Source organism: Lepidochelys kempii, chromosome 1 (genome assembly GCF_965140285.1).
Source record: "Lepidochelys kempii isolate rLepKem1 chromosome 1, rLepKem1.hap1, whole genome shotgun sequence".
In the NCBI taxonomy this organism is placed as follows: domain Eukaryota; kingdom Metazoa; phylum Chordata; order Testudines; family Cheloniidae; genus Lepidochelys; species Lepidochelys kempii.
The window spans coordinates 119,281,736-119,295,672 of record NC_136380.1 but is presented as its reverse complement, the minus strand read 5'-3'; the positions used below and the strand labels follow the sequence as shown (position 1 = coordinate 119,295,672).

Below are 13,937 nucleotides of genomic sequence, written 5' to 3'. Positions count from 1 at the left end.
GAAAACTGTAAGAGATGCTGTTTTGACTTTGTGTTAGATAAGAACGGAATGCAGACTGTAGCAGGAACTGCTGAGAAAAGTAAGATATCAAGAAGGAATATGTATAAACAAGACGCAGCTGTTGATCATTATTGTATGCAACAAAAGGTATAAATGCTTGCCCTAACTGTTTATGTGGTGGAGACCTGCCTAGGAAGGGGGAATCCCCTGTCCGTGCACACTCTCCCCCTTGCAATTGCTTGAGAATAAACTGTCTCTGACTTATTGCAAACAACCTAAGAGTGAAGACTGTGTTTTTCTTCCACATGACCATACTGGGACACAGTACTCCGCAAATGAGTAACACGAGGTGAGACTGGTTGCTCAGAGTGTTTTACAATCAGCTCCCCATTTTGTATTGGACAGTTTCTGGCGTATATAGTTCCTGGAGCTCACTTTCTTTTTCAGCTTCTTCGTGTATTCTTTGTATGTCAGTGTTCAGTCTAATGTGACCCCAAGATACACCAGATGTTCACAGAGATCAAGATTAAGATGAGAAACTTAACACTTAAATAAAACTAAATATTATTACTCTTGTGAATGTATTAGTGTATCTGTAATGATAAACTATGGTTCCTGTCCTAAAGAAGGAAAGATATCCATGGGTTAGTGACCACAAAGGAAAAAATCAGTCCAATATTAACTGAAAATAAACATTTTAATACTTTATGGTGTCTAGGTAACAATTTGTAAAATTAGCTTTCCAGAGTCTTCTCTAGTGAACAGTCTGTACAAAATGAAAATGATCTCAACTTGCACAAATATAAAACTTAGTGACTAAAAACTGGACGAGCCTGGGATCAAAAAGTTACAAAAGGTTCTTTTACAAGACTGCTGGATGTCTACCCACTTTTTGTTAAGAGCAGCTTCCAAACAAAACTCTCATTGACTTCAAATGGAGCAGGAACAGACCCAAAGATAGCAAATGAGCTAGTAATTCAATACATAGTCTGTATAAAACAGTGGGCCACCTCACACTGTGGCATTTGACATTGACCTCTACTTGGAAACTACACAGTTACATGTGTATTTATTTACAATACTAGGCCACCTCTACAAAACTGATGATAATTCAAAATATCCAAAAGCATCAGATCAGCAACATATTCATTGATTATGCACTTTGCTACTTGTGCCTAAACCACCACCATTTTATTCAGGACTAACATGCCTCATGCTTAAATATGTGTACAATTTACTTTTTGTATGCTATAACATGGTGAGTAAATGCATTAGTAAGCCTGATAATTTTATTTAACTGATTTAACCCTTACAAATTTTGTAAATATTTACCCAGATTCAGCAATGTACTTAATTATGTGCCTTACTTTAAGCACGAGTAGTTCCTTTACAAAATTGCTTTCAAAAGGATTCCTCACATGTTTAAAGTTGGGCACATGCTTAAGTACCTTGCTGAATATGGGCCTAAGTTTGACCAATACAACACAGAACAGCTGCACGATTTTTATTTTTATTTTTTAACTATAAAACCATGCCTGGCACTTCCATTTAATGCATTTGACCTGATTCTCTACTACCCTGCACCTTGTGTAATTTGTTTTAACTAGACCAAAACAGATGTAAAACACTACCAAATCAGAATAAGACCATTTTGCACTGTGTAAAAGAACATACAAGTTGCTAGGCAGTGGAAAATTTGGCTCCTTGCATTTGTACAAATAAACTAGATATTATATACAAATGAATTGATACAGAAAGAAAATATATGAGGTGGTGTTGTGGTATGAAGTTGTTATTGCTGTGAAGCTGGGATAATTGTATTACTCACCAGTAATGGAGGCATGAGTGAATTATGCAGATCTCCCCAAAAAGTGCCAACAAAAGTGTTATACAAAACACATGATCATGTTTTGTTTATGCCACAAATTTGTGTGGTTCTGCTGGATTTTCTATTTGAGTCTCACTCAGCTTTTGTCATTTGAAACATGTTACTGGGGGCGGAGGGGTGGGAGATGCCATTGGTGTGGATGCAACTTGACAGAAACTACAATTCAATATAAAAATCAACTTATATAACCTTCTGCAGTTTACAATATACTAATGAATATCCTCTCTTATGATGGTTTCTGGACCATGTATAGGATACAAATATTATATTACATTTTGTATGCTACAGCATGAACAGCAAAGTAAAAATGTAATGGGTATTAATTGGAGGGCAAATTCAACAAAACTGATGCATTCAATGCAATATTTACACTGTCCTCAATGAGAGCTGAGTATCATGCTACTGTTGATATGGACATCCTTTTAAAACCATTTCGATTTTCCAATAACAAAAATTTAAAAAAGAAAACTTTAGAGAAGCGTGTTAATATTTATTGATTTCACTTTTAAGCAAAACAGTCATCAAGTACTGCAAAAAAACAGCTTTTCTGTCATTAGTTAAGTACACAAATTGTCAATATGACTACCTTCAAAAAAATGAGGGATAATATTTATACTTGCTGCATGGAAAATTAAATCCTCTAAGTGTTGCCCTTTACCATGAAAGTATTTTCCACCTCTGTGGTACAAAATCTTTTTTTCTTTTTGATGATAACTGTGCTCCTTTAGAAGGATGCTGTCAAGTCTTTTAGGTCTAAAGTTAGATCTACAAGGTTTATTTTGGTTAGTGAGTATGTCCTACAAAGTAGGATTCTTTGTAAATTTCAATAACAGGTCTGTTCACAAGAAAGAACCTGGCAGTATAGAGGAAAGACTGCGTGACATGCACACATTGCCCACAATCATAAACAAGCCTAGGGCCCTGTGCCTGTTGTTGCTGGGTCACCCAGTGGTAAAGCTGTCATTTTACTAATATTCATGCTATAAGCTTACAGTATGTGACATCAGTACTTCTGCTATGACTCTAACTTGATTATTCTGAGTTTTTTATTCTGAAACATTTGGTAAAACAGCTGCTTTGTGATAAACTTCCAGCAAACAACCTCAGATTCACCAATCCATTCAGCAGAACACAGCTACACTTTCTTCCTGAAAAAATGCAAGCAGAAAATGATAACACTTACGAAACTCTTGTTCTATAGAGAAGTTATGATTAAATGTATGTGATTCACTTTTAGATGGCTTGATGTTTAATTTTTTTGTGCACCCAACCCTGCAACGACTTCAGGGGAAGGTTTAGGTGAGCAAGGAATGCAGGATCAGGCTCACTATTACCCAACTGTCTACGTTTCATTTGAAACATTTGTGGTGTACTTGGTAAATACATACTTAAGACTATTTTTTAAAAAAATACTTGTTACACAAATGCATAGACTTTTTAAAAAGTGTGTTATCTGGGATTCTAGAAATGTCCCTTGAATCAATATTATCAATTAAATCAGTAGAACCTCTCATACTATGTTCAGAGTGACTCAATAACACTCAAAGCATGCTAAAAAGGTTAGGAAAAGCAGCGATTGCTGGACATAGTACTAGCTGGGCTTCCAACATTATAGTTTCAACTTTTTCCATTTTTTAAATATTAAATATAAGCGCTAAGCTACAAACTGGACTAATGGCCACCACATTCCCATTAAAAAAAATGAGGCGGGGGTTCCCAAAGCAGACCAACGTACTATTTCCTCCCCCCCCACACACTTGTTAAATAGAAAGTTTGTGGAATTTAATTTTATAAGCATTTTGTGGGCTGAAAATTTAAAATCGATCCAGAGATAAGTGTTATGGTTTGGATATAAACTGAAAATTGGTATTTATTACTGAAATTCAGACACAACCTTAACTAGTATTCCAGGCAGCAAAGCTGTCATTAACAACTTGTATAGAATAGTAACAAATTGCTCTATTATATTTGATCTTTAAAATTCCCATAGCAATATAAAAGTTTATTATATTGCATGTCATCAATGTATGCATTTATAAGAGCCAGCATTATGCATTGCATAAATCCGGAGATCTTTTGTAAGAGGAAGCTGACTAATGGATTTGCTTGTCCAGCTTATTTTGTTAAGCCTGTCATGGAAAAGATAAGCTGTAGTTGCTGAATGCATCCTCTACTGATACAGATCACATAAAATGTTAAAGAAATGCAACACTTTTAACTGACTTAAGGCAAAAATAATCTCAACTCCCAAATATACCATTCGAGCTAATAGGACATAAACTGCAGTTACTGTCCGTCTTCCAGCAAATGCTCACCTAAAATGATTAACATAACACAAGTTCTTAGTAATAAGAATACACTGGCGCTGAAATAATTATACCACTTGGATAGGTGGGGCGGGGGAGGTAGAACGGGCGGAGGAAGCAGGGGGGGTTATTCAAAGGCACCTGCCGCTGGAATTAAACTGCTCCAGATAAAGATTTCGTACAATACACGCACTTCGGGACATGGGGAGCTTGAGTACAATTCCATTTCACCCATCGCTTTTTCGTGCACAAAGGGGTTAATCTATGGGGGTTACAAACAACAGTGACACACCGTGGAGCCGCACACACCAGTACCACAAAGTACCTGCGATTGACAAGCAAAAAGCCCCAGCCTGCTCTGGGTGGACTGGCACTTTCTCCTCCCCGCCGCTGCTGTTACCCAGTTTGCTTGGCTGGGAGCAAGGGTGGCAAAGCCCTCCGGCGAGGGTGCCCATGTGCTGCGCCTCCAGCAACAGCGACCGAAATACCAGCCCCTGGGCTGGGCTAGGGGGAGGCTATGCCCAGGGAGAGTCGACAATGGCATTTCTAGGAATGGGTTCCCTGCGCGCAGCCCGTTCAACCTGGCAGACACTAGACCTTCCTCCCCGCTCCAAAGCGCCGGCCACTCACAAGGGCTGGCTTGGGGCGCAGAAGGGTGCGACGAGGAGTCCAAGGGCATGTCCTGTAGGGCACAGTCGGGGGGGTGGGGGGCGTGAGCGGGGCGCAATCGGACTGGGAGGAAGAGAGAGGTGCAGAGGAGGCAGGAGCGGGGAGCAGTGGGAGGCAGGAAGGGACATAGGGGTGCAGTGGAAGGCAGAAGGGGGATGCAGTAAGAGGTAGGGAGGGTGTAGGGATGCAATGGGAGGTAGGAGCGGGCACAGGGGTGCAGAGGAGGCAGAAGCAGGGTGCAGTGAGAGGGACTAGGGGTGCAGAGGAGGCAGCAGCGGGGTGCAGTGGGAGGCAGGGAGGGACTAGGGGTGCAGTGGGAGGGACTAGGGGTGCAGAGGAGGCAGGAGCGGGGTGCAGTGAGAGGGAGGGAGGGACTAGGGGTGCAGTGGGAGGGACTAGGGGTGCAGAGGAGGCAGGAGCGGGGTGCAGTGAGAGGGAGGGAGGGACTAGGGGTGCAGTGGGAGGGACTAGGGGTGCAGAGGAGGCAGGAGCGGGGTGCAGTGGGAGGCAGGGAGGGACTAGGGGTGCAGTGGGAGGGACTAGGGGTGCAGTGGGAGGCAGGGAGGGACTAGGGGTGCAGTGGGAGGACAAGGAGCATGGGAGCAGAGGGACGGCGGGCTGGGGGTCCATGAAGGGGACCAGGCAGCCGGGGGGAGGGGGAGCAGGCACACGCCGCGAGCCGGGGAGCGGGGCTGGAGCCCGGGGTGCTTGCGGCTAGGGGGCAGGGGAAGTCCGTCCTCCGCGGACCCCCAGCTGAAGCGCCACATTCCCCCGCCGCCGGGACCCAGCCCAGCAGGCAGGGACGCGCCCCCCGGCTCAGGTGCGGCGCGGCGCGGCGGGAGGGGGCCCGGCCCGGCAGCACTCACCAGAGGGAGTCCAGGTCCCATTCCTGGAGCAGGGCGAAGTCGAAGCTGTCCATGGTGAGGAGGAGACGCGTCAGCGCGGCTGAGCTGCACCAGCGGAGCGCGCCCGGGGCATCGCCCCCGCACCGAGCCCGCCCCTGCGCCTCCGGGGGCCGGGGCTGCCCGGGGCAACACGCAGCCAGCCGCGGGCCCCCCCTGCAGCCGCCGCCGCCGCCGCCAGCCGCCCACGGGCTGCTCCGCTTCTCTGCTCGCCGCCGCCGCGCTCCCCTCGCCTCCCTCCCCTCAGCGCCGCGTGTGTGTGTGACTCACTCCGGCGGGCGGGCGGGCGCCCTCCCCGGGCTCGCCGCGCAGCCCCGCGCTCTGCCTGTGCCTGGCAGGTAGCGCTCGCTGCCGCCAGGGCCCGCTTGTAGCCTGCGCCGCCCCCCGCCCAGCCCCCTTTGTTTTCTGGGCACTGGCTCCGTTCCCTGCTGCCTGGGGGGACGGGGAGGAGGAGAGGACGAGGGCAGAGGGGGATTGTGTGTGTTACTTCGCCCCCCCCCCCCGACCCCGCGTCATCTCTAGCTGCAACTTGCTTTTCCATATACTTCCCTCCCCCCCCACCCCCGAGTTCAGGTCCCCTCTGCTCCCCTCCCCCAACGCCTGCCACACCTTTACAAACCAGCCTTCTGCCTCTCTTGGGCTGCAATAGCCCTGGGAAATGATGGGCAAAATCCCAGAGCCACTGATCCTGGCAAATGGCCAGGGGAAGTATCATAGAAGTGCAGGAGTGGCAGGGACCGCAGTCGAGCATCTAGTCCTGTCCCCTGCACTCACGCAGGCAATAGCCCTGTGCTAGGGCCTCCCCCCGGGGGGCCGGATTTCAGGCAGCCTTGTGCACTCATGCTCCAGCTGACACTAATGCCAAGTGCAGAGTCTCAGCACCTCTGAAAATGGATTTTTTTTTATGTCCATCACCTGTAGACTTGAAGAAATATATAGAATAAAAAAGTACCACACAAATAAGTACCACCCAGATAAGATATTGGGAACATGTAGTATCCAAAATATTGAAAAAATTTCAACCAGTTTTGTTGTGCAAGGACACTGCTATTTCAACTTTGGTGCTAAAGGTATCTGAGTTAAAGTCAAGGTTACCTAAGAGGAACAGGCATTTGCTTTGTCTTAGGCCTTGTCTACCTTTGTGGGTTTCAGGCATTGGTGGCCAGCCACCACTAGCACCACTAGCACCAACCCTGAATGTAGACAAGGTAATTCAATACAAACTGCAATGTCACACTGAAACAGGTTATCCCTGCTTAAAACTGGGGTAAACTGCACCAGTGTAAGTCACTGCCTATAGAGGCTGGGCACTGATGGCTGAAAATCCCCAGCATAGACAAGTCCATAAAATCCACTGGAAACACATTTTTTTAAAAAACCAACATACTTTCCCCTGTAATGTTTGCTTCTCAGATAAACCAATAACCTTAGCCATGATTCCTTAAACTGTGGTTGTGAGAGCTGGCTGGTCACATGATACTGGGTCTTCTGCCTTCTAGTTGCTAAATCACATTAAAAGAAGCTAACACCAAACACTTTCTGAATATTATTTTTCCATCTAAGCAATTGCTACAGTTGCACCAGAGATGTTATATAACCACAGATGAGAAGGGTGGACTGCAAGATCGTGAGTGAAAAGGGAAGTAGTCCATGAGAATCTTTCTGCTCAGATGTGGTCCACTCTGTGAAAAAGTTGGAAAACCATACAACTGTGGTTTATAAGCCTGTCACAAGAGGTTTAGAAATTATGGACCAGATTCTCAGTTCCACTTAGATTATTTTTGCATAGCCAAAGAGGTGTAAAATCAGTGGCAGCTAAAAATCCCCCATTAAGCATGGCCAGCTTTATGCCCAGGGTGCACATGCGACTGCATAGGGCACCCAAAAATTTAGGGCATCCCTGGGTCTTAGTGCCCCTCTCTCCTTTTCCTCTCCCTGTTCTGACCCTTCCTGCAGGATCCCACCACAGCTGGCTGCTGCAGCCTGGTGAGTCTTCCTACAGAGGGGATCTAGTATTTAAAAGTGAAAAAGGCTTCCAGCCTGCCAGACCTATTAGCACAACACTGAAACTCTTAAAGAGCCATTCAAGTGGTAATGAAGCCATTTAACAGGCATTTGCCAACACCCAGGTATATACTGTCAGTTTCTGAATTTACTGACAAAAACAGTTGTGCATTACTGTAATGTTTACTTGGAACATGTTAGTTTAAAATTTGCTTTAAAAATATTTCATTAGTGTGTTGCTGAAGATTATATAAATCAAATCTCTAAAAAATCCTTGCATAGATTTTTAGATGCACAATCTGAGTATTAATCTTTAGCCTTAAATGGTTGGATCTTCAGATATATAGTTTTTTAACTAAATCCTTTAAAAGATCACCCTTATCTAATATACACATGCGAGCCCAGGCTGCCATCGGGCATTCAGGCACCAGTTTAATAATACTGCATAGGGCCCCATAAATCCTAAGGATGGCCCTGTTTATGCCAGCCCTGCATCCTCACTCTCCCATCCTAGAACAGGAACACGACATGACTCATGGGGAGGCAGAGTTGGAGCATTCCAGAATGGGAAGGCCTGGGCCATAATCTAGCCAGAACAAGTTACAGTAGGCTTGTGAGTGCTCTAATTTGTGCTTGGGGCTGACCAGCCCCTTGCTTACTCCTGAATCAAGGAAGGCGAAAAGGTAGCTTGTGGCCATCTTTGTGTCCATCCCACTAGCTGTGCTGAAGTGTGAGGTTGGTACAACTGAAGATTGAGCCTTATAAATGAAAAAGGTTAAAAATACCTACGTAATTTTTGTGACAAATATTTTACTCTAGATGACAGAATGACTGTACTGTTTTCATGCTCATCTTCCCCGTCTTTGACCACTGCCTGTGCCATCAATTCCTGCTGCTGTTCTTGATTTAACCTAGATTTTAAACCCAGAGAGGAGACTCTGGACCTGATTCTTTACTGCCTGCCACCATGTGCAGTCATTTACACCTGTGCAAAGAGGGTTTGAAATGCTACCAAAATCAGACTGCAAGGCACTGGAGAATTAGGTTGCCTCTATGAGCCCCATTGGAGCTAAACCACCTTACACCTGACCCTATATGTTTCTGTGAAGTGCTATGTACATTTTGGTACTAACAAACAATAATACATATTTCAGCAAGATGCTAATGCATGAGAACCTAAAAGTGAAATTGACTAGACTGTTTCCATCACTCAGGCTGACAGGAATACAAAAAGTAAACAAACAGCATAACCAGTATAAAATGAATTAGATTTCCAAAATCCTTTTGTAACCCTTCTGCCCGTCAGAGTTGGCAGCAACAAGGGCCGGGTTCAATATCTAGGGGTTCCATTCCAATAACACAATGACAGTGACAGTGACCTGGGACCAATATATACCACCCCAGCTGGGCGCCTCCAAGAGGCAATACTTCCCCTCTCGCAAGCACATAGTCTGAGTGTAGCAAAAGTCTTTTAATAACAGAGAGAAACAATGTGGCATTATGTTGGGGAAACACCACCAACCGGATTCATAACACAACCCATGAGCAAAAAAAACCCACCCCAGGCAAATTGGGGCATGCCCTTTTCCCTTTGGTTCTTGAGTCCAGCAACCCCAAATCACCCAAAGTCCCAAAAGTCCAATGCCCCAAAAGTCTCTGTCCCTGGTCAGGGCAGCCCCACAGTTCGAAAGTTTATCTGCGGAGCTTTACCTCCCAACCTGGGTGGAAATGGGACGGGGGTAAGAGGCACCTTACGTGATCTGAAGCTGACCGCCCCATAGCTCCATAGCAGCGCTCCGCTCCGCCAGCCGCCCCACGAACTCCTTCGCTCAGCTGCGCTCCGCTCCGCCCCGCCCCGCCAGCCGCCCCACGAACTCCTTCGCTCAGCTCCACGGCCCACAAGCAGCTCCTGCCATCCACACACTGCGCTGCGTCGAACTGCTTCACCAGCCGTCCCGCAAACTGCTCCACAATATATCTTCAGGCTCTCCCACTACTTAACACAACACTCAGTGATTTCAGCTCTTAGGTGAATTCAGCTTATAATAGGGGAGCCCCAGTGCTGGTGCACTGTCAGCCCAAAGTGAGCTCAGCAGCCTATAACTAGACTTCTAATGAAATCAAAATTAGCTCTGATATTCCACAGTGGAGAGAGGAGGAAGTGCAATTAGCATGTAAGGCCCTCACCAAGGGGCCCATGCCACCAAGTATTAATACTTGTCCCCAGCCTCTCTCCATTCACACAGTTTTGGAACCCATGACCCTTGCCTAGCGAGTGCTACTTAGTTGATGGTGAATCCCTCCGTCATAACAAAAGGCCACGTACAGTTCCAAGCACAGTTCCCATAATCAGGGTAATAACAATTTATTCTTCCTGCCCCAATAACAGAGACACTGGGGATCCCACAGCAGCCAAAGTGACCATTTGGGCAGCTATGGTCTCATTCTAGGCGTGGTGGGTGTGCCTATGCAAATGAGATTGGCCCCTGAAGTTCTTTTCCACAACTTGCCACACCTCACCACCAGATGTCAGGGTGGAGCTCATCCTGACACTGCTTACACTTTTACTTTTGATAACGCAAGATGTTAGCAACATAGATAAAGAAATTTGTTTTAGCTTTTTAAAATTTATTTTAACCCATGAGTCACTCTTTAAAATTTCTTACATATCTATTATTACTCTTGTGTTCTCTACCATTATGGCCAAGATTCTCCTCCCACTTACAGCAGTATACATCAGGAGTAATTCCACTGAAGTCAGAGGAGATTTTCAAACCCCTTAGATGGCTCTGAGAAATCTCAGCTGTTGTGCTTAGGCTTTTAGAGGTGGAGAGTGATGACATCTTCCCCTTTCTGAGTCCCAGCAAAAAGAAAAGGAGTACTTGTGGCACCTTAGAGACTAACAAATTTATTTGAGCATAAGCTTTCGTAAGCTACAGCTCACTTCATTGGATGCACTCATAAGACCCTGATGTTACATTTCCAAAGAACAAAAAGGATGAGGAGCCTTGAATAAACTGGAAGGTTTTTAAACAATATTTTTTGTGTGTACAGGGCATAGGGTAAGTCCAAAGGTGTCAGTACAGTGTGTTTTAAGACTCTGGGCCTGATTCTCCACTCCATTATACCATTTTTATTACACCAGCATAAAGATGGTATAATTGAGTGGATGGAGAATAGGGTTCTTTTTCTTTTTTTTCTTTTTTTTTTTTTTTGTAGGCAGTACTCATAAAAAGTCTGGTATTGCCTTCAGTTTCCCACAAAATAAGTTTATATGAAGGACCCACTGCATGAGAACAAACAGACCTGTGTTTACTGTTCTGGTAAAGCCAATGTATTAAGTAGTGATGCAGAAGATATGTTTTATTGAAAAGTATACCAATGAGACTGAATAATCACCAGGGTTCCTAGAAATCCATTTGCCAAGGTAAAAAGGACGGGGGAGAGGGGTGCTCCAACTGTCAGCTCTGGCCAGCTGGGCTCCAGCTCTCAGATTTCATATTAATCACAGAAAAACATGTATTTTTATTTTTTATTATGGAATACTAGGATCCCTGATGATCAAAGGACTCAACTGTATAGAATGAAGCTACATTGTCCATATTGGGGGTACTGGGAGGATCACACCTGCTGTTACAACCCTTTGCGGGTCCAGCATATGCTCAGCCAACTCTGCAAGCCATTGTGAAAAGTGCAGTCCCTGCAATGGTGGCCAGTGGTTGGATGGGATGTACACTTCCCCCAGAACAGCTGCATGGGGGCCAGCCTCAATCTATTCCAAAGAATGAAAGAGAAAAACACTCTAGTTATGGTCTTGATTCCGAAACTGTTACTCACATTGGGTAACGCTTATGCACACAGCTTGTTCCAACTGAGTTCAGTGGTCTACATAAGTGAGTAATTCAGAATAGCAGCCGTGTTAGTCTATATTCGCAAAAAGAAAAGGAGAACTTGTGGCACCCTAGAGACTAACCAATTTATTTGAGCATAAGCTTTCGTGAGCTACAGATTTCAAAGGACACCATCATAGGGCCTAATCACATCAGCCACACTATCAGAGGCTCATTCACCTACACATCTACCAATGTGATATATGCCATCATGTGCCAGCAATGCCCCTCTGCCATGTACATTGGTCAAACAGGACAGTCTCTACATAAAAGAATAAATGGACACAAATCAGATGTCAAGAATTATAACATTCATAAACCAGTCAGAGAACACTTCAATCTCTCTGGTCACCCAATTACAGACCTAAAGGTCGCAATATTACAACAAAAAGACTTCAAAAACAGATTCCAAAGAGAGACTGCTGAATTGGAATTAATTTGCAAACTGGATACAATTAACTTAGGCTTGAATAGAGACTGGGAGTGAATGGGTCATTACACAAAGTAAAACTATTTCCCCATGTTTATTCCCCCCCCAGCCCCCCACCCCCCGCTCCTCAGACGTTCCTGTTAACTGCTGGCAATGGCCCACCTTAATTATCACTACTAAAGGTTTTCTCCCCCCCCCCACCCCCACTGGTAATAGCTCATCTTAAGTGATCACTCTCCTTACAATGTGTATGATAACACCCATTTTTTCATGTTCTGTGTGTATATAAATCTCCTCACTGTATTTTCCACTGAATGCATCTGATGAAGTGAGCTGTAGCTCACGAAAGCTTATGCTCAAATAAATTGGTTAGTCTCTAAGGTGCCACTAGTACTCCTTTTCTTTTTATAAGTGAGTAAGTGTTTCCATTAGGGCTAGCAAGCAATTAAAAAAATTAATCGCATTGTAGAACACCATTTAAATATTTTTGGATGTTTTCTACTTTTTCAAATATATTGATTTCAATTACAACACAAAATACAAAGTGTACAATGCTCACTTTATATTTATTTTTATTACAAGTATTTGCACTGTAAAAAAACAAAAGAAATAGTATTTTTCAATTCACCTGACACAAGTACTGTAGTGCAATCTCTTTATCATGAAAGTTGAATTTACAAATGTAGAATTATGTACAAAAACAACTGCATTCAAAAATAAAACAATGTAAAATTTTAGAGCCTGCAAGTCCACTCAGTCCTACTTCTTGTTCAGCCAATCACTCAGACAAACAAGTTTGTTTACATTTGCAGGAGATAATGCTGCCCGCTTCTTGTTTACAATGTCACCTGAAAGTGAGAACAGGCATTCTCATGGCACTGTTGTAGCCAGTGTCACAAGATATTTACGTGCCAGATGCACTAAAGATTCATATGTCCCTTCATGCTTCGACCACGATTCCAGAGGATGTGTCCATGCTGATGATGGGTTCTGCTCGATAACAATCCAAAGTAGTGTGGCCCAAAGTATGTTCATTTTCATGATCTGAGTCTGTAGTTTCCCTGTCGGAGTGTTACTCTTGTAAAACTTCTTAAAGCATGCTCCACACCTTGTCCCTCTCAGATTTTGGAAGGCACTTCAGATTCTTAAACCTTGGGTCAAGTGCTGTAGCTATCCTTAGAAGTCTCACATTGGTACCTTCTTTGCGTTTTGTCAAATCTGCAGTGAAAGTGTTCTTAAAATGAACAACATGTGTTGGGTCATCATCCGAGAATGTTATAACATGAAATATATGGCAGAATGCGGGTAAAACAGAGCAGGGGACATACAATTCTCCCCCAAGGAGTTCAGTCACAAATTTAGTTAATGCATTATTTTTTTAATGAGCGTCATCAGCATGGAAGCATGTCCTCTGGAACGGTGGCCAAAGTATGAAGGGGCATACAAATGTTTAGCATAACTGGCATGTAAATACCTTGCAATGCCGGCTACAAAAGTGCCATGCAAATGCCTGTTCTCACTTTCTGGTGACACTATAAATAAGAAGAGGGAAGCATTATCTCCTGTAAATGTAAACAAACTTGTTTGTCTGAGCAATTGGCTGAACAAGAAGTAGGACTGAATGGACTTGTAGGCTCTGAAGTTTTACATTGTTTTGTTTTTGACTACAGTTATGTAACAAAAAAATCTACAATTGTAAGTTTCACTTTCACAACAAAGAGATTTCACTACAGTACTTGTATGAGGTGAATTGAAAAATACTATTTAGTTTATCATTTTTACAGTACAAATCTTTGTAATAAAAAATAATATACAGTTTGATTTCAATTACAACACAGAATACAATCT

At 44.0% G+C, this 13,937-nt stretch overlaps 1 protein-coding gene across 3 annotated transcripts in view; it reads right to left on the bottom strand.

Moving 5' to 3' along the window:
- Positions 1-5,903, bottom strand: part of AFF3 (ALF transcription elongation factor 3) — a 469,491-nt gene extending 463,588 nt beyond the window's left edge. For all 3 annotated transcript variants that reach the window (XM_073352102.2, XM_073352110.2, XM_073352138.2), the window contains exon 1: positions 5,730-5,903. In XM_073352102.2, coding sequence (XP_073208203.1) covers positions 5,730-5,782 — 53 coding nt within the window. In that variant the 5' untranslated portion in view covers positions 5,783-5,903. The remainder of the gene's footprint in view (positions 1-5,729) is intronic.
- Between the last annotated feature and the right edge of the window lie 8,034 nt (positions 5,904-13,937).